The sequence below is a fragment of the Bufo gargarizans genome, chromosome 5 (genome assembly GCF_014858855.1).
Source record: "Bufo gargarizans isolate SCDJY-AF-19 chromosome 5, ASM1485885v1, whole genome shotgun sequence".
Classification (NCBI taxonomy): domain Eukaryota; kingdom Metazoa; phylum Chordata; class Amphibia; order Anura; family Bufonidae; genus Bufo; species Bufo gargarizans.
The window spans coordinates 355,047,862-355,069,893 of NC_058084.1; the positions used below are offsets into that span (position 1 = coordinate 355,047,862).

Consider the following 22,032-nt stretch of genomic DNA (forward strand, 5'->3'; position numbering starts at 1 on the left):
CCAAAATGGGGTCACTTGTGGGGTATTTATACTGCCCTGGTATTTTAGGGGCCCTAAAGCGTGAGAAGAAATCTGGAATCCAAATGCCTAAAAATGCCCTCCTAAAAGGTACTCATTGGAATTTGGGCCCCTTTGCGCACCTAGGCTGCAAAAAAGTGTCACACATGTGGTATCGCTGTACTCAGGAGAAGTAGGGCAATGCGTTTTGGGGTGTATTTTTACATATACCCATACTATGTGTGAGAAATCTCTCTGTAAATGACAACTTTTTAATACAAAGTTTTCAATTTACAGAGATATTTCTCTCACCCAGCATGGGTATATGTAAAAATACACCCCAAAACACATTGCCCTATTTCTTGCGAGTACGGCGATACCACGTGTGACACTTTTTTGCAGCCTAGGTGCGCAAAGGGGCCCAAATTCTAAAGAGCACCTTTAGGATTTCACAGGGCATTTTTTACGCATTTGGATTCCAAACTACTTCTCACGCTTTAGGTCCCCTAACATGCCAGGGGACAAGTGACCCCATTTTGGAAAGAAGACACCCCAAGTTATTCCGTGAGGGGTATGGTGAGTTCATGTAAAAAAAAAAAAAAAAATTTTCCCACAAGTTAGTGGAATATGAGACTTTGTAAGAAAAAAAACAAAACAAAAGAAAAAAAAATCATTTTCCGCTAACTTGTGACAAAAAATAAAAACTTCAATGAACTCACTATGCCCATCAGCGAATACCTTAGGGTGTCTACTTTCCGAAATGGGGTCACTTGTGGGGTGTTTCTACTGTCTGGGCATTGTAGAACCTCAGGAAACATGACAGGTGCTCAGAAAGTCAAAGTGCGTAAATTCACATTTTTGCACCATAGTTTGTAAACGCTATAACTTTTACCCAAACCAATAAGGCTACTTTCACACTAGCGTTCGATCGGATCCGTTCTGAACGGATCCGATCGTAATAATGCAGACGGAGGCTCCGTTCAGAACGGATCCGTCTGCATTATATTAGCAAAAAAAAAGCTAAGTGTGAAAATAGCCTCGGACGGATCCGTCCAGACTTTCAATGTAAAGTCAATGGGGGACGGATCCGCCTGAAGATTGAGCCATATTGTGGCATCTTCAAACGGATCCGTCCCCATTGACTTACATTGTAAGTCTGGACGGATCCGCACGCCTCCGCACGGCCAGGCGGACACCCGAACGCTGCAAGCAGCGTTCAGCTGGCCGCCTGTCCGTGCGGAGGCGAGCGGAGCGGAGGCTGAACGCCGCCAGACTGATGCAGTCTGAGCGGATCCGCTCCATTCAGACTGCATCAGGGCTGGACGGCTGCGTTCGGGTCCGCTCGTGAGCTCCTTCAAACGGAGCTCACGAGCGGACCAGCGAACGCTAGTGTGAAAGGAGCCTAAATATACACTTATTGCTTTTTTTAAATCAAAGACATGTAGAACAATAAATTTAGAGAAAAATTTATATAGAAATGTAGTTTTAATTGAAAAAATTTACAACAGAAAGTAAAAAAAGATTTTTTTGCAAAAACTTCGGTCAATTTTGATTAATATCAAAAAAAGTAAAAATGTCAGCAGCAATGAAATACCACCAAATGAAAGCTCTACTAGTGAGAAGAAAAGGGGGTAAAATTCATTTGGGTGGTAAGTTGTATGACCGAGCAATAAACCGTGAAATTAGTGTAGTGCAGAATTGTAAAAAGTGGTCTGGTCATTAAGGGGGTTTAAGCTAGGGGAGCAGAGGTGGTTAAGGGTCCATTTACACGTCCGCAAAATGGGTCCGCATCCATTCCGCAATTTTGCGTAATGGATGCAGACCTATTCATTTTCAATGGGGCCGGAATGTGCTGTAGGCATCTGCATATCCGCACTTCTGAATCCGTGCTTCCGTTTCCGCCCAAAAAATAGAACATGTCCTATTCTTGTCCGCAATTGCAGACAAGATTAGGCATTTTCTATTATAGTGCCGGCGACGTGCGGTCCGCAAATTGTGGAATGCACACTGCCAGTGTCTGTTTTGCGGATCCGCACAACACTTACGGACGTGTGAATGGACCCCAATACTGATGGTCTATCCTCGGTCACCAAAATCTAATTGGCGAAGGTCTGACTCCTGGCACCCTCGACGATCAGCTGTTTGAAGAGACCTCTTCATAGGCCAGTGATGTCATGTTCATCGGTCACATGGCCTAGATGCAGCTCAATCCCATTCATGTGAATGGGGCTGAGATGCAACATCCACCACAACCGCTATCAAATGGACAGTGCTATGCTTTTTAAGCTGCAAATAGGCTGTAGCGGTCACTGCAGTGCCATCACCTCTTCAAATAGCTGACTGGCGGGGGTGCCAGGTATTGGACCGCACCAATCATATGCCGATTACCTATCCTGAGGATAACTCATCAATATTAAACACTCAGACATCTCCTTTAATAGCACAGTGAGTAATATCCGAATCCAAACACACCAAACCATATACTGTACAGACGTGGCCAAAAGTTTTGAGAATTACATAAATATTGGAAATTGGAAAAGTTGCTGCTTAAGTTTTTAGAATAGCAATTTGCATATACTCCAGAATGTTATTAAGAGTGATCAGATTAATTGCATAGTCCTTCTTTGCCATGAAAATTAACTTAACCCCTTAAGGACTCAGCCCTATTTCACCTTAAGGACTTGGCCATTTTTTGCAAATCTGACCAGTGTCCCTTTAAGTGCTCATAACTTTAAAACGCTTTGACTTACCCAGGCCGTTCTGAGATTGTTTTTTCGTCACATATTGTACTTCATGACACTGCTAAAATTGGGTCAAAAAAGTTAATTTTTTTGCACAAAAAAATAAAATTTTTACAATTTTTTTTGAAAAATTAGCAAATTTCAAAGTTTCAGTTTCTCTACTTCTGTAATACATAGTAATACCCCCAAAAATTGTGATGGCTTTACATTCCCCATATGTCTACTTCATGTGTGTAGCATTTTGGGAATGATATTTTATTTTTTGGGGATGTTACAAGGCTTAGAAGTTTAGAAGCAAATTTTGAAATTTTTCAGAAATCTTCAAAATCCCACTTTTTATGGACCAGTTCAGGTTTGCAGTCATATTGTGAGGCTTAGATAATAGAAACCTCCCAAAAATGACCCCATTCTAGAAACTACACCCCTCAAGGTATTCAAAACAGTTTTTTCAAACTTTATTAACCCTTTAGGTCTTCCACAAGAGTTAATGGCAGATGGAGAAACAATTTAGAAATTTCTATTTTTGGGAAAATTTTCCAATATAATCAATTTTTTCCAGGAGTAAAACAAGGGTTAACTGCCAAACAAAACTCAAAATGGGTTGCCCCGATTCTGTAGTTTGCAGAAACACCCCATATGTGGTTGTAAACTACTGTTTGGCCAAACGGCAGGACATAGAAGGAGGGGAACACCATATGGGTTTTGGAAGGCAGATTTTGCAGGACTGGTTTTGTTTATACCATGTCCCATTTGAAGCCCCCTGTTGCACCCCTAGAATAGAAATTTCAAAAAAGTGACTCCATCTAAGAAAGTACACCCCTCAAGGTATTCAAAACTGGGTTTACAAACTTTGTTAACCCTTTAGGTGTTCCACAAGAGTTAATGGCAGATGGAGAAACAATTTAGAAATTTCTATTTTTTGGAAAATTTTCCAATATAATCAATTTTTTCCAGGAGTAAAACAAGGGTTAACTGCCAAACAAAACTCAAAATGGGTTGCCCTGATTCTGTAGTTTGCAGAAACACCCCATATGTGGTCGTAAACTACTGTTTGGCCAAACGGGAGGACATAGAAGGAGGGGAACACCATATGGGTTTTGGAAGGCAGATTTTGCAGGACTGGTTTTGTTTATACCATGTCCCATTTGAAGCCCCCTGTTGCACCCCTAGAATAGAAATTTCAAAAAAGTGACTCCATCTAAGAAAGTACACCCCTCAAGGTATTCAAAACTGGGTTTACAAACTTTGTTAACCCTTTAGGTGTTCCACAAGAGTTAATGGCAGATGGAGAAACAATTTAGAAATTTCTATTTTTTGGAAAATTTTCCAATATAATCAATTTTTTCCAGGAGTAAAACAAGGGTTAACTGCCAAACAAAACTCAAAATGGGTTGCCCTGATTCTGTAGTTTGCAGAAACACCCCATATGTGGTCGTAAACTACTGTTTGGCCAAACGGCAGGACATAGAAGGAGGGGAACGTCATATGGTTTTTGGAAGGCAGATTTTGCTGGACTGGTTTATTTACATCATGTACCCTTTCAAGCCCCCTGATGCACCCCTAGAGTAGAAACTCCATAAAAGTGACCCCATCTAGGAAACTACGGGATAAGGTGGTTGTTGTTTTGGGACTATTTTAGGGGTAAATATGATTTTTGGTTGCTCTATATTACTCTTTTTTGAGGCAATGTAACAAAAAAATTTAATTCTAAAAAATGTTCTACATTCGCTATTTAGTTTTGTGGAACACCTAAAGGGTTAACATAGTTTGTAAAGTAACTTTTGAATACCTTGAGGGGTGTAGTTTCTTAGATGGGGTCACTTTTTTTGAGTTTCTAGTCTAGGCTACATCAGGGGGGGCTTCTAATGGGACATGGTGTAAAAAAAAAAAACTGTCCATCAAAATCTGCCTTCCAGAAACCGTATGGAGTTCCCTTCGTTCTATGCCCTGCCGTGCGGCTATATAGCCATTTACGACCACATATGGGGTGTTTCTGCAAACTACAGAATCAGGGCCATAAATATTGAGTTTTGTTTGGCTGTTAACCCTTGCTTTATTACCGGCAAAAGGGATTCAAATTGAAATTTTGCCCAAAAATGGGTGTTTTGGCACCGTTTTTGTTTTATATTTTTAACACCGTTCATTCGAGGCGTTTGGTCAAATGTTATTTTTATAGCGACGACTTTTACGCACGCGACGATGCCCAATATGTATGGCTCTCAGACTTTGGAGACACTAAGCAGGCATCCTAAAAACTGCGGCCCTCCAGATGTTGTAAAACTACAATTCCCACCATGCCCTGCTGATGGCTGTAGGTTGTCTGGGCATGCTGGGAGTTATAGTTTTACAACATCTGGAGGGCCGCAGTTTGAGGATGCCTGCTCTAAAACTAATATTTTTTTGGGGAAAAAAAATTGTTTCTGTGTCTCCAAAGTCTAAGAGCCATAGTGTTTTATGTTCTCTAGTGGACTGTTGGGGATTATAAAAATTTAGTACTCCATGGAAGTGTGATACTCCCTGAAGCAATCGATAACGCAGAGGCCCGGATGATCGGGGCACGTGTCACATTGAGTGGTGGTGTCCTTCCGTATCCCCCTCTTGTGACACACTCTGCATCTTTTTTGGGTTCGTCCCTTCTTTCCAGTATGGGGGACCACACCTGGAAAGTGTTGGCCAGGGACGATCCGGGCGCCTCCAGTTCCCGAGGTACTCCGGCCTGCTCTTTCCCGGTCCGAAAAGATCAGGTCTTTGAGGACTGCCTCATAGAATTGGAGGAATGTCCCTGTGCTGCCAGCGCTTCGGGATAGTACAAAAGAGTTGTACATGGCAACCTGCACCATGTAGACCGTAACTTTTTTGTACCATGCCCGGGTTTTGCTCATGGCATTATATGGCGTGAGGACTTGATCAGAGAGATCAACTCCTCCCATATACCGATTGTAGTCGACGATACAATCGGGCTTGAGGACCGTTGCCGCGGTACCTCGCACAGGGACTGGGGTGGTGCTGTTACCGTGGATTGTGGACAGCATAAGGACATCCCTCTTGTCCTTATACCTGACCAGCAACAGGTTTCCACTGGTAAGGGCACGGGTCTCACCCCTGGGGATAGGTACCTGGAGGGGGTGGGCAGGGAGGCCGCGCTGATTTTTCCGCACGGTCCCACAAGCGAACGTGGATCTGGCGGCAAGGGACCTGAACAAGGGAATGCTGGTATAAAAGTTATCCACGTACAAGTGGTAACCCTTATCCAGCAGTGGGTGCATAAGGTCCCACACGAGTTTCCCGCTAACACCCAGAGTGGGGGGACATTCTGGGGGTTGAATACGGGAATCTCGCCCCTCGTACACACGAAATTTGTAAGTGTACCCTGAGGTACTCTCACAAATTTTGTATAGCTTCACGCCATACCTCGCCCGCTTTGTGGGAATGTATTGGCGGAAACTGAGTCTCCCCTTGAACGCAACGAGAGACTCATCAACCGCGACCTCCCTTCCAGGTACGTAGGCCTGCTGAAATGTGGCCCCAAAGTGATCGATGACCGGCCGTATCTTATACAGCCGGTCATAGGCAGGATCACCTCGGGGTGGACATGCTGCATTATCGGAATAATGCAGACATTTCCGGATGGCCTCAAACCGGGGACGTGTCATGACCATACTGTACAGTGGGGTCTGGTATAGGACGTCCCCACTCCAGTATTGCCTGACACTGGGTTTTTGGACTAGACCCATATGCAGCACGAGGCCCCAAAATGTCCTCATTTCGGCTGCACTGACCGGCGTCCAGCCACCGGGTCTAGCCAAAAATGAGCCTGGGTTTTGAGCGACGAACTGTTGGGCGTACAGATTCGTCTGCTCCACCATCAAATTCACCAGTGGGTTACTGAAAAAAAAACTAAAAAAGTCTATTTCAGTAAACCCCACTGTGGGAATCTGGATTCCAGGATTGCCAGCGAAATCCGGAATCTCAGGCTCAAAGTCCACTGGGGGACACCAGCTAAGTTCATCGGCAGGGGGCTCCGGTGAACTTATTTGGTGGGCCGGGAAACCAGTACGAACCCCAGGGCGGCTCGTACTAGGGTGGGCCACAGGATCCCTAGCATGTGTGGCCCCTGGCTCCGCCTGGCGGCGTCTCCGCCGCCTTGGTGGCTCATCGTCATCCGATGATGATGAGGAGGATGCGGATGACAGAAGGAATGTGGGGTCATCCTCATCCTCACTGGGGCTCTCGGAGTCGGAGGCAATCTGGGCGTATGCCTCCTCGGCCGAGAACACCCGGCGGGCCATGGGTGTGTGTGCGTGTAGGTGTGCGTGTGTGGAAACCTTTATTATATGTGCGTGTGTGTGGGGGCAACGGGTGTTCGCGTACTAAAAAAAGGAAAATAAAGGGGCAAGTGTTAGGAAAAAAAAAAAAAAAAAGTTCAAAGTTGCTAATCAGCGGCACAACGCTGATCAGCGGTGGGGCAGGCGATGCGCTAACAGTGGACGGACGCTAAAGTGCCGACCAGTCAGCGAACGCAGAAAAATAAAAAAAAAGTGGTGGTAAGGGGGCTAGTGGTGAGGGGGGGGGGGCTGGGGGAGGGCTGGTGGGGGGATGGGTGGGGGGGGGTGGGGGGGGCTGGTGGTGGTGGGGGGCTGGTAGGGGGGGGCAAGTGGCAGGGGGGGCTCTGGGGTCTGATAGATGGATCAAAAAAGTTTTGTGTAAAAGTTTTTTTTTTTTTTTTTTCCTAACTAACTTTTCCCTTCTTTCCCTTCCTAATGGTGCCTCTCCCTCACTGACCCTAACCTACCTGAGTGGCGATGGGTGCAGGAGGGTGATGGATGCCGATTAGGGGGACACAGGAGCTGGTGCTGGACGATGCTGCACGGTCAGGGTGCTGGACAGGAAGAGGAGGGGAGAGAGGAGCGCAGGAAGTTTGAATCTCGCGCCTCTCTCCCCTGCACCAATCAGCACCCTGGACAGCAGTGTTCAGCACCAGGGCCAGCACCGCCTCCTCAAATCCTCGGACTGCGATTGGTGGTGTAAAATTACGCCACCGATCGCAGTCTTTTTCCGGTTCATCGGGTCACAGCACACCCGAATGGACCGGAAACGCAGAAAACCGCAGGTCTGAATGGACCTGCGGTTTTCTGCGATCGTCTATACGGGGGGGTCAAATGACCCCCCCCTGCGTTGTTACGGGATGCCGGCTGAATGATTTCAGCCGGCATCCCGTTCCGATTAACCCCCGCGGCGCCGGAATCGCGAATTAAAGCCATGACGTACCGGTACGTCATGGGTCCTTAAGGATTCGGGAAACATGCCGTACCGATACGTCATGGGTCCCTAAGGGGTTAATCCCCCAAAAAACTTTCCACTGCATTTCATTGCTGTCATTAAAGGACCTGCTGAGATCATTTCAGTAATAGTCTTGTTAACTCAGGTGAGAATGTTGACGAGCACAAGGCTGGAGATCATTATGTCAGGCTGATTGGGTTTAAATGGCAGACTTGACCTGTTAAAAGGAGGGTGATGCTTGAAATCATTGTTTTTCCATTGTTAACCATGGTGACCTGCAAAGAAACGCGTGCAGCCATCATTGCGTTGCATAAAAATGGCTTCACAGGCAAGGATATTGTGGCAACTAAGATTGCACCTCAATCAATTTATAGGATCATCAAGAACTTCAAGGAAAAAGGTTCAATTCTTGTTAAGAAGGCTTCAGGGCGTCCAAGAAAGTCCAGCAAGCGCCAGGATCGTCTCCTAAAGAGGATTCAGCTGCGGGATCGGAGTGCCACCAGTGCAGAGCTTGCTCAGGAATGGCAGCAGGCAGGTGTGAGCGCATCTGCATGCACAGTGAGGCGAAGACTTTTGGAAGATGGCCTGGTGTCAAGAAGGGCAGCAAAGAAGCCACTTCTCTCCAAAAAAAACATCAGGGACAGATTGATCTTCTGCAGAAAATATGGTGAATGGACTGCTGAGGACCGGGGCAAAGTCATTCTCCGATGAAGCCCCTTTCCGATTGTTTGGGGCATCAGGAAAAAGGCTTGTCCGGAGAAGAAAAGGTGAGCGCTACCATCAGTCCTGTGTCATGCCAACAGTAAAGCATCCTGAGACCATTCATGTGTGGGGTTGCTTCTTATCCAAGGGAGTGGGCTCACTCACAATTTTGCCCCAAAACACAGCCATGAATAAAGAATGGTACCAAAACACCCTCCAACAGCAACTTCTTCCAACAATCCAACAACAGTTTGGTGAAGAACAATGCATTTTCCAGCACGATGGAGCACCGTGCAATAAGGCAAAAGTGATAACTAAGTGGCTCGGGGACCAAAACGTTTACATTTTGGGTCCATGGCCTGGAAACTCCCCAGATCTTAATCCCATTGAGAACTTGTGGTCAATCCTCAAGAGGCGGGTGGACAAACAAAAACCCACTAATTCTGACAAACTCCAAGAAGTGATTATGAAAGAATGGGTTGCTATCAGTCAGGAATTGGCCAGAAGTTGATTGAGAGCATGCCCAGTCGAATTGCAGAGGTCCTGAAAAAGAAGGGCCAACACTGCAAATACTGACTCTTTGCATAAATGTCATGTAATTGTCGATAAAAGCCTTTGAAACGTACGAAGCGCGTGTAATTATATTTCACTACATCACAGAAACAACTGAAACAAAGATCTAAAAGCAGTTTAGCAGCAAACTTTGTGAAAACTAATATTTGTGTCATTCTCAAAACTTTTGGCCACGACTGTACATTACAGTTATGAAGCAAATAAAGTTGGTTGATAACGATTGATTTAGCTAATGACAACCCCTGCAAATGAATCCAGAATAATTAGTCTTATTATTACATACTTGTTCCCAGTTTTAGCATTCGCCTTCTTGTATATAGCACTTGCATAGTTTGTATTATACAGATTGAGAAATGTAATATTTCTAGTTATGCAACAGCTTTATTAACAAATTGTGTGATTTGCATGTGACTTGTGTAACTTTTTGAAGCCCTATGTCAGGGGTGGCCAACCTGTGGCTCTTGAGCTGCATGCGGCTCTTTGCTTCTTCAAGTGCGGCTCTAGCTGTGGAGCCAGGAAGCAGTCAGGCCGTCTCACTCTCCACCCCGTGCTCAGATCTCTTTTCCTGATCGGGCACTGTTGCTACTTTGCAGCTCCAGCTCACTCTCCTCTATGTCCTGACGCACACAGTGCGTGTCTCCATGCACTACGTTCTCACACTATGACCCGACGTTGTGCTCATCAGGTCACAGTGGAGAGCATGTCAGACCTGCAGAGTAGCAGGTGCCCGAGCAGGAGCCCAGTGCCTGATCAGGAGAGGGAAGAGATTTTTTTTTAATTATAGAACCGAGCATGGGGGTCTGATCTAAGCATGGGGGAGGGGGGGGGGGGGGGGAAGTGTCCTGATCTGGGCAATGGGGGTCCAGATCCGAGCAATGGGGGTCCTGAGCCAAGCAATTGGGGGGGGGGGGGGGGTCTTGTTTGAGCATGGGTTGGTCAGGTCTGAGCATGGGGGGGGGATCAGATCTGAGAAGGGGAGAGATCTGAGCACTGAGGGTCTGACACTGGGAGTCTGATTTGTGTTGTCTGATCCGAGCATTGGGGTCTTATTTTGGGGGTCTGATGAGGTTTGGGGATCTGATTTAGTCTGATCTGAGGTCTGATGAAAATTATATTTTTTCCTTTTTTCTTTGCTAATGAAAAATGAGAAAAAATTATTTTTATCAGACCTCAGATGAAAAATCTTTTTTTTCCTTGTTAAAACCTAGGTGCATCTTGAAGGGCAAAAAATACAGTGACTCGTGTGAGCTTGTGGCTCCTGGTAGTCAATTTTTTTTTTGTTTTTTTTTTGGGGTTCTGTGTGTCTGTAAGGTTGGCCACCCCTGCCCTAGACGATTACATGCAGTGGTAATCAGTGTTCCTTGCAAGTAGAAACCTCCCAGAGTTGAGGCTCCTCAATCAGCGGTTGCATTAAGGCTCATGCACACGAATGTGTGATGGCCGTGCCCATTTTGCAGCCCGCAAACATTCACTTGAATGGGTCTGCAATCCGGAAGATATGGAGCAATCCAGACAGAGTGCTTCTGTGGCATTTTGGTCCGTGCCTCTGCACCACAAAAAAAATTGAACACGCTCTATTTTTTGTGGTGCGGACGGATCGCGGACCCATTTAAGTTGAATGGGTCTGCATCCGCCAGCGCAGGCCACACGGACGGTGCCCGTGCATTGGGGACCATTGCGGTCCCCAATGCACAGCAAGGACGGTACACGTTAGTGTCCATGAGCCCTTAGGAAAAGAAATTAGATTTTAAAGGGATCCTGTCACCTCCAAAATCAGTTTCAAGGCAAGCATACTGCCATGTAAGGTAGGTGCCCCAAAACAACCTTTCTTGTGAAAATCTGGTTCTCTAATAGTAAGAAACGCTTCTTTTCATTTTTATGCAAATATGACTTTTGGTGCACCATTCGTTACACCCAGCTTCCTCTCGCTACAGGCTCTCAAGAAATGTCATTCAAATAGCAGGGGATAGTGCTGGGCAGTGTTATGGTAGAGAGAGCGATGGTGCAACAGCCCCACCTATGGTGCTCCTCAGGGCACCTAACCTACATGGTGGTACTTTAAAAATCGATTTTGGAGATGACAGACTCCCTTTAAATGTCTACTACAGCATTATTTTGAACCCAAATGCACAGAAACAATAAACACATAAAAAATAAATAAAAAAAAAAAACACACACACACACACACACACACACACACACAAGTATGATAAAATAAGGACAGATATAAAAGGTGTCTGATGAAGTATTACCATATTTTTCGCTCCATAATACAGTTTTTCCCCCAAAAGTGGGAAGAAAATGACAGTGCGTCTTATGGAGCAAATACTAATAAGAGCTTCCATTAAGGAAGTGCTCATTAGTATTCAGGAGGCATGAAGAGTGGTGAGTGTAGCACTGCTAGCGCTGGCTGTACTTTCTGGTCTTCTTCCAGGCACTACGCTGCATGGGTTCTAACTGCCTACAGCATCAGGATGTGATGTCAGGTCACAGTGCGGGCCGGAAGACCAGGGAGCAGTAAGTGCAGGAGACCACCAGATCTGCAGAGTAACAGTGCCGTCCAGCGCAGAAGAGACCAGTTCAGTTTGTTTTTATGTCTGATCTGAGGTCTGAAGGATCCTGGCGGTCTGATCTGAGGTCTGAAGCACCTTGGGGGTCTGATGGTCTGATCTGAGGTCTGATGGGGCTTGGAGGTCTGATCTAAGGAGTGATGAAGAATGGCGGTCTGATCTGAGGTCTGATGATAATTGGAGGTCTTATTTGTGGCGTCTTATGGTGCGAAAAATACGGTACATTGTATGAGTGCATGTTGTATACTATTAGTAACAGATACAATACAGTAATAACACCATGTACTCACTCCACAAAACAATGGGCAACCAAGACATGCAATTAAAATGGAAAAAGGACTGAAAAACGCAAAGAACATGCATTAAACAACTTTATTTGTGTGAAATATAAATGAATATAAAACATAAATCTAAGTAAATGGACATAAGCAGTCACTCCACATGTGTATACTAGAACTTTTAACCCCCCCCTTTCAGATATACTAGTTCACTTATTTCATGCATCACCATGACTTGTGCAACAAAACGTGAGTTTTAATACAGTACATTTTGAACAAAAAACAAATGCACAAAATACTTTTTAAAATGGTAAAACATTTCTGTGAACCAAACCTGTAAACCAGAACTGTAAAAAAATATATATAATAGAAGTTTCCCTCTTTTTAGCATCAACTTAAAAATAGAAAAAACTACATGCACAAACTATGAATATAAACTTCAGATAAAATGTCTTTGTTTTATGATTAGGCTTTCATCGCTTGCTCGTTTTTGTTCACAGATAACACTTAAGTTTTTTTGTGAGGATGTATTCCTTCATATTTATCCGGGCTATTCACAGAGTCCAAGGAAAAAAAAATAATAAAAGAAAGGGACTCTAGAAAGCACTATAAACTAAAGAAAGTCTCTATTAGACTATTAGAATACCCCATTCCATCCAGAGTATAATCATTGTGTTTTTTTTTTGTATTTTAAGTGCTATCAAGTACAACCACCACACATTGGTACAATCAGAAAAATCTAAAGACAGAGTGGGGCTTTGCATTCACTTACTTTTAGGACATCTTCAAGGTGGGTTATTTCCTGGTACAATTCTTGGTACTCTGGATACTGGTCTTTACAAGGCTCAAGAGTAAGGAGGAGTCCTTGCAAAGATTCCTCTAAAGTTCCATCCAAGAAGGACCTAGAAGCTTCAGCTTCACTATATGTGGAATAATCAGACTGGAGTCTCTCTGGAGCAGAAGATATTTCTGCTGATGTCAGCCTTTTTACCAGCTGCTTGGTAATATTTCCTTCACAATTGTCTAGCTCCACAGGCTTTAGCTCAGAGACTTCCTCTGAGTCTTGCAAAATTGACACTGAGACATTTGAAGTTATGTAGATGTTACTATCCACAGTGGGCAGATGGCTTTGGCAAGCACCAAGGTCTGACTTATCTCCTACAAAGGTTTCCTCAGTTTCATTAGCACGCCCTGCAATGGACTGCGAGTCCTGTGACTGACCAACTGCATCTGCAGAAGAACTGGCACTCATACTGTCTTTCACCGGTTCCTCTGATGACAAGTCACTGAGGTTATGCTCTGGTGGAGTGACTGTGATTTCGGGATTTGAGCAGCCCAGAGAAGACGAGGGAGTTGATCTTGGTGGTGTACAGTCACCATTAGGCAAGTCGTCAAAGCTTAATGAGAGGGCTCTCTTCTCAATGGTTTCCACGCTGCTATCGAAAACATCATCTGGCAGATTTGACTAAAACAGAAAATACACAATATAAATTCTCAACACACTCAGTAAGGACAGGTCTTTTGAAAACCTATAACAAATACAACACAAAAGTTATGAACCTTTCTACCAGGTCCAGAAATTATGTATGGCAGAAAATATTCCTAGGACAAAATACATTTTACTGTGAATCTTTTTGACCTTAGATCTTAAAGGGGTTCTCTGGGAATTAAGAAAATAAAATCACTGAAAATACTTAAATATTACTTTATTATAAATATATTCCCAAATACCTTTCATAAGTTATAATAGCTTGTTTTGTCTGGGGAGCAATGGTCCTATTAGTACACACAAAACCTGTCCTAATCACACAGGAGGACAAGTTACTTCACCACAATGAGCTAAAGAGCTCCCATTCCCACAGAGATTCAGCTAAAGTTCTTATCATCTGTAATCAGGATCAGAATTCCTGACAAGTAGGAGAGAAGGATGAGGCAGCTCTTTAGCTCAGTGTTGTGAAGTAACTTGCCCTCCTGTGTTATTAGGACAGGTTCTGTGTCTACTAATAGGGCGGCAGCCATTTTATTTCTCCTAATGATTGCTCCCCGGACAAAATGAGTCATTATAACTAATGAAAGGTATTTGGAATATATTTATAATAAAGTAATATTCAAGTATTTTCATTTTCTTAATTCCTGAAGAATTAAGAATTTTTATAATTTAAGCATAATTTCTGGCTTGGAAGAATAGATTTTAAGTATGAGAACAATAAAGTGAGACTGAAGATTTGACCATATTAAAGTGTACCTCCAGTGATGGACTTGGCAGGATATGTACCTCAGAGTTCTTTATGATGTTTAATAAGTTAATTCACTTGTAGGATGCGTGCCTGTTGATGAAACGTGGTTGCTAACAATACGGCAGCATTGGCTGGGACTGATTCAAGAAGGTAGTCTCTGTGAGGTGGTAGGAGTGGGAAGTGTGATGTGAATTGACATGTTTTTAGATAGAGTGACGAAGACTGGACTGCAGCTCCACTGTATGTGTAACATGGCAGAAAATACAAACTTTACATTCCTGGATTAGGAAGCAGCACCAACAGCAAAGTTTGAGAATTTAGGATTCACATGGATACTGTACATTAAACTCTAAGAGCACAGTGCATTTTTCTCTGCAGGTACACTTTAAGAACAAGACAATGTCTTATGTAGCTGAAGAACAGGTTTGAAGAAACAGGAAAAATGAAAGCACAAATAGATAATAAACTACAATTAATGCAATTACAGATTTCTTTGAAAACATTAAATGATGAAACTCTAGGCCGCACCATCACTAATGTTCTGTTGTTCTTTGTATTTTTTACACCTGACTCCTGAAGGTACTCTCAAGAGTCGGTAAACTACAATCATTAAGTAAGCATGCATCCCTACACTTCTGCACAATGGTCTCATACTGTATGTTACAGATAAATGTTTCTTTGCAATTTTCTGTAACCCTGCAAAACTGCCAACAGCCCTAAATAGGAGACCTGAAATGCTGAAGTACTATGGACTCTCTGAAGTTATGAAGTTAGCTGCTTCACAGGCCCCCCCCCCCCCCCCCGCCTTTGAGCAGTCTTCTGGTTGGATGCTACATCTGTCACTCACCAGAATAGAGCAGCGGTTGTGGAATAGCTCACTTAAGAGAATGAAGAGAACTTTAGTGTTATCGGCCATTTCCAGGGCACAGCGATGATAATTAAACTATACACACAGGTGTGTACAAAGGAATCACGGCATCCCATAGCAAAGGTCACAATTGGGTGGGTCCTCATATAGCTTTATAAAATTTAATTAACTTTAATTGTCATTTTTGTTGCACCATTAATTTTTTGTAATTACTACATAAATTATACTTAGATACTTAGATACTAGCACATTAGGCATCAGAAGAATACTACCGAGGTTTTTAGTCAGAGGAAATCCTTCCATTGATTACAGTTAAGCCTGTGGCTTAACTGGTAAGGTTTCTGCCCCGCATAGTGCAGGTCCTGAATTCAAGGCCCTGCAGAGACAATCTGGAAAAAGCCAACCAGTAATAAAAGTTACATATATAGAGGTGTCCTCAAACACTATCAGAATGCTAAATGCCCATCCCCCTTAATGTCATAGTGCCTACTTGATAGAAAAGAGCAGGGACTCCTTAGAGCAGCCTCCGATACAGGGAGGGGCCAAACCAGAGAAGAGCAGAGACTCACTACAGTGTTGGAAAGGGAGAAGGGCTATTCGACCCAATTGGGCTCCCCAACCCAGCAGACCTCATAGCAACCACATGGTGTGCCTTAATTAGCGATACGCCCCTGCATAAACAATATGTTTAATGGCTTTTCAGGTCTCCTACCTGGCGCTGTTATCAATTTTGCAAAGTCAATCTGCTCTGTTCCTGAACCACTGCTCCCCAATTTACCACCAGGGAACAGAGATGCGGGACTAGAAGGTATACTATAATGTACTGTCACTTTTTAATTTTGTGCCCATAGAGACTTCTTGTTATAACCTTCTTCACACAATGTGGCCAAATCCTGCGTTTGAGCCTAGGCTGTATTTTTAATTGTTGTGCACCGATTTTTCTCTCTCTCATTGATAGTTAGAAAAGTGTGCCACTGAAAACCACATATAAAACCATATTTGAGATTTTAATATGTGGTACCATGATGCGGGTTTACATAAGGGGCAAGATCACATTTCCTCCATGACATAGTAGTGAGATAGGTGATCAGAGCATACCTTATCCAGTGATCTGTCTTAGGGCTCATGCACACGACAGTGTGCTGGCCGTTCCATGCATTGGGGGCCGCAATTTGCGGCCCCCAATGCACGGCACCATCCGTGCGGCTGCCGCAGACAGATCCAGACCCATTCAACTTTAATGGATCCGTGAATCTGTTCGCACCGCAAAAAAAATAGTGCATGCACTACTTTTTTTGCGGTGAGGAGGCACTCCGTAGTGCTTCTGTTCCATGCCTCCATTCTGCATCTCCTGGATTGCAGACCCATTGAATTGAATGGGTCCGCAATCCGTGATGCACATGGCCATTGCCTGTGTATTGCAGACCCGCCGTATGCGGGCCGCAATATGGCTACAGTCGTGTGCATGAGCCCTTAATGTGCTGTGTGGGGAATTTGGCTTGATCTAAAAAACACTAAAAAAAAACTTCTAACCTCTATCTGTGGCAATTCTACTACCTCTGACATTCTGATCCACAATAGCACCCAAAAAGATGAAAACACCATAGAAATGAGAAGAAAAACAATGCTGCATGCATGACAGCTCAACCAATGCAAGAGAAGTACACACATCCACTTGCGTATAACTCACATATCTCTCTCGGCCTGATCTAGGCCTCAGCCTGAGAGATGGCAGGTCACTAAAAGAGCGACTGCGGCGGAGTTTGTCAAAGAAAGTCTCCTGAAGTGCATCCATAATTGACAGCCGCAGCCTGTCTGGTGGAGGGTTGAACCATTTCTTCAGCAGGTTAAAATTAAAGGGGATGTTAGTAAGCACAGAGCATACAAGGTACTGAAGTGTGGAAAGGTTTGTGTTAATTGCATAAAACAAGCATTTTGGATACAAGTAAAAAGTACCCTGCACCATTCTACGGTGTATCCGCCATAGGCAAATCACACTTTAAAGGGAACCTGTCACCGGGATTTTGTGTATAGAGCTGAGGACATGGGTTGCTAGATGGCCGCTAGCACATCCGCAATACCCAGTCCCCATAGCTCTGTGTGCTTTTATTGTGTAAAAAAACTGATTTGATACATATGCAAATTAACCCGAGATGAGTCCTGTATGTGAGATGAGTCAGGCACAGGACTCATCTCAGGTTAATTTGCATATGTATCAAATCAGGTTTTTTTACACAATAAAAGCACACAGAGCTATGGGGACTGGATATTGCGGATGTGCTAGCGGCCATCTAGCAACCCATGTCCTCAGCTCTATACACAAAATCCTGGTGACAGGTTCCCTTTAAATATAGACCGAGGATTTATGGAGGGTTCAAGAAATTAAGTTCGGAATTTTTAACATTTTTTTAGAAAGTTTTCAAACATACAAAAATTCTAAGCATTAAATAGAGACATTTAGTAAGAAAGGAGATACTTACAAAGAAGGAGTGGTCTTTAAATGTGGGTGTCTCAGGGGTGCCCTGGCTATATATGGAGACTCTTCTTTGGAGAGCGGCAGCTTTATTTATATTGCCTGTAGATGGCGTCAGATCCTCTGTATCGAAGGGGCTGCAGCACAATAACATTTTTAATTAGGAATCTCAAAGTTTTATTAAATACACACATCAAGAGCACCATTCAGCAATCTGACATTTATAAATTCCACAGCCAAATAGCAAAGTACATAAAGCAACTTAAGGGGTTATCCGAGTTTTTGTATTCTTCTATCTTTCTAACTAGGCAAATGTAACAGCTTTCCAATTAACTCACTATCTCCACCGGCTGGTTTCTCGGATTTCACTGGGGGTCACATGACCTATGATGTCAGCTTCTCTCCCTGCTCTGATAATGTTCCTGCACAAGCTTGAGAGATCTGTACAGGAGATGTCACTGTGCTGGCCACGCCCCCCTGCTCTTGTGACTGCTGCTTATTGCTCTCTCCCAGGATTTTTAACCCCTTCAGCTGCACAGACTCAGGGCTGAAGTGTTTACTGTGTAGCTGCACGCAGTGATGAGACAAATGCTGGGCACAGGAGCTAAAATAAGTCCTGCAGAGCATTGAAGGTAGGGGGAAGATCCTGTGTATTTGCAGTGTCATTGTACAGCTGGGACTTGTAGTTCTACACATACAATGTGCTGCAGAGTCTCCCAGCAGGCAGACATGTCACTCAGGGCAGTACTTGTATTCACTCCCTTAGCAGTGCAGGGGGAAGGACAGATTGTTTTTATTAACAAGTAAACAAAGGGCCAGAAGAGAACGAGGGTAATGAGGAAATAGATATTTTTTTGCCTAAAACTTGCTTAGCTTAGTTATAAATCACTGACCATCAGATTTACAGTGCTATATCTTTTTTTTCCATAACTCAGACAACCCCTTTAAAAGGTGTTGTACAGACTTAGAAAACATGGCTTTTCTCCAAAACAGCACCACATCTGTCCACGATTTGTGTCCAGTATTGCAGATCAGCTTTACTGAAAAAAAAGAGGTGGAGCTGCAGTACCACACACAACCTGCAGTGCGGTTTTAGAAGAAAGTAGCAATTTTTTTCTAATCCTGTGACAACCGCTTTAAATAAGGGCTCATTCAGACGGCCATTTGCTGTCCACAAAAATGGGGCCCTTTTCTTCCATTGCACGGCTCAGCAAAAAAATGAAACATGTCCTATACTTGTCGATGAAAATCAGGACATAGCCCTATTATAGTCTATGGATCAGCAAAAAAACAGAATGCAATTTTTTTATTTTTTGCAGACATGCTGAACTGTCCCCCAAAAAAACGGGTCCGCAAAAATGTTGTCTGAAGGAGCCCTAAGTTACATCCATTCATAGCTGTCTTGTAATGAAAAACAATATGTACATAGTGCCAGACAAAGGACATGCAAAATGCAAAGAGACTGCGGCACGCAGAAGTCTTCAATACAAAAGGTGTGATTTATTCACCAAAACAGTGCTTGAAAAAGACCATTCAAGGTCGAAACATTACACTATTTTGGTGAATAAATCACAGCTTTAGGGCTCCTTCACACAAACGTATTTTGCGTTCATATCAGTTTTCTGCGTTCCGCATACGGTCCATATACGGAACCATTCATTTCAATGGGTCCGCAAAAGATGCAGACAGCACTCTGTGTGCTGTCCGCATCCGTTGCTCTGTCCTGTGGCCCTGCAAAAATTATGAGTCCTGTCCTATTCTTGTCCGTTTTGCGTCAGTCTCTCTTTGCATTTTGGATAATGGGGGTTCTACAGGCTGGTACCAATCACGGCTGGCACCACCACCAATTGGACATTTTTTTTCATAAGTGCTGCTACAACCTTCTTTGGTTTTATATAGGCAAAGGACAAGGGGATGAACAGAAGTCAAAAAGAGGAAAAAAAGGGAAAGATTGGAAAACGGGCTGCCTACCCTGACAGTCAGTCTTGAAAGGCTGGAGAATACCTAAACCTGTATAGCAAAACCACAAACTATGTGACCTCAAGTCGTCTGACTCCTTGCTCTAATGAGTAAACAGGAGCTCTCTCTCCCTCCGACCGACTTCCTGTGAACTATAGGATGACATTACCAATCAAAGCCCTCCTGGTCCCTCAGGCCCCTCCCCACCCTCCATGTTATTCTGTATATCTCTGTACTCCGAGGATATAATGTCTCCCCATCTAAAGGACCAGAAGTGCAGATCTACTCGCATAGTAGGTGAGAGTATACGGTGTTTAGCTGCAGTTATATAAACCTCCTGACGCACACTGCCTGTACTATCTGTGTTTGCTGACTCTCCAATGTAGTTCTAGAGGTTGTAGCTTCACACTGACAGCCTCCAGCATGTAACAGGTGACAGGGGAGAGAGATGAGAGGAGAAACATGCACATGCTGTATCACCTAGGAGAACATGGAGACCCTGCACTGTAAGTGTATAGCAGCCATGTCACTAATCTGAAACGGCTGCCCTGAGAGGACACAGAGAAATGCAGTGTGGCGAGACTACACCCCCTCTGTCTCTGCAAAGCCAGGCATGATGAGAAAAGTAGGAGTCATTAAGAAAACCATATCTGAGGGGGGAAGGAATCAAGATGGCTGACAACCCACAAATTATACATATAAATAAAACAGGTATACACGAGGCATACACAACAGCCTCTATCTTATTCTTTAATAATCGCCTATAGGGTGCTTTTTTTTTTTTTTTAAAGGGCCACTCATGCCAAAATGGTCCAAACTATGCTTTTCAGGTCAAAAATATATCTAAAAAACCCATACAATGTGTGGCACTCGTAGCCAATACTGTTGCATAGGTCTGGCCAAACATTTAGCAGGACTTGAGAAAAATGTGTAATAGGAATAGCTCACTCCTGTGCAAATAGGGGCCAGGTGCTCTAGGCCAGAAAAACTGTATCACCCATACAGACCAGTATATAAATAAATAGATAAATTGGGCTGGCACTCTGTATGTGTGGTAAAATATGGAAAAATAAACTAACATGCAATATACGGTGATCACTCAATTTAATTCACAAAAACAAATTGCATTAAAATACACACAAATGAATAAAATGTCTAATAAAAACACTAAAAATTGATTAATCGCAGCACTAACATATGTTATTTCATTTAGTATTTCGTGCTATGAGGTTATCACAAACAAAATATCCTGTGATATCAATGATGTAGCAATATTTCATAAGGATATCCCAATACTATTAAATTCTGATCAATTCAGAAGAAATCCTTTCTGCATATAATTCCGTGAGTGGGGAATCAAAAAACACACACACAAAATTGTCCCTTCTTTCAAAAATGTCTGTGTAGAGAGGGCAAAAAACACTTGATTTTATAGTTGTTTTGTCCACAGTTTCAACGTAGACCAAAAATCTTTGGTCACAGTTTGCTTTAAAATGATGAATAAAGTGCTGTGTGCTCCGAGGTAAGGAAAAAATGGGTCTTACTTTAGACCGGATAGTAGTTTACAGTCAGGGTGACTCACGTTTGTGTAGCTCCTATGATGAACGTGGTCCCGCGTTTTGTCAAGCTAGACGCCAAGGTGGTGTAGTCTATGGCGTGCTTCTGGCTAGGTTTGTATCAGGTTGCCTGTGTCGCAGAGTGCGCCGCGTCTCACGTGATCTGTAAGGTACCTCTGGTCCGAGGCTGCAGCGAGGTATCGTGAGAACTGGCGTGCTTCTGATCTGTGATTGATGACGAGATATCGCGAGAACTATGCTCGTGGATCCTTTATGACGGAAATTTTCACTGGAGCACTCCAGATTTTAAAACAGATTGTTCACAGACTTTATGTCATCTATATCATCTGTAGAAGGCCTTGATCAAGATGGGAGTAAAGGATCGGTCATAAAGTTCCGTCATAAAGGATCCACCGAGCATAGTTCTCGCGATATCTCGTCATCAATCACAGATCAGAAGCACGCCAGACATTTTATTCATTTGTGTGTATTTTAATGCAATTTGTTTTTGTGAATTAAATTGAGTGATCACCGTATATTGCATGTTAGTTTATTTTTCCATATTTTACCACACATACAGAGTGCCAGCCCAATTTATCTATTTATTTAGCAGGACTACTTGTAACGATCCTGCTGAACGTCAACATGAAACGTGGTGAACATTTAGCCACAATTTAGACCAGATCTTCAAAACTGGCGTCAAATAGCCACAGAGTGTGGCGTGCACTTGCATAAAATTTTGTGACCTTTTTTTGGGGGTGTGGGTGTGTTTATGCTCTGTTTGTCACTTACCAAAGT

General features: G+C 43.5%; 1 protein-coding gene across 1 annotated transcript in view; it reads right to left on the reverse strand.

Moving 5' to 3' along the window:
• Positions 1 to 22,032, reverse strand: part of RIPOR2 (RHO family interacting cell polarization regulator 2) — a 176,428-nt gene that overhangs the window by 58,138 nt on the left and 96,258 nt on the right. Inside the window, 2 exon segments of the mRNA XM_044292731.1 lie at positions 12,914 to 13,606; positions 17,727 to 17,856. Of these exon segments, the coding sequence (XP_044148666.1) occupies positions 12,914 to 13,606; positions 17,727 to 17,856 (823 nt within the window).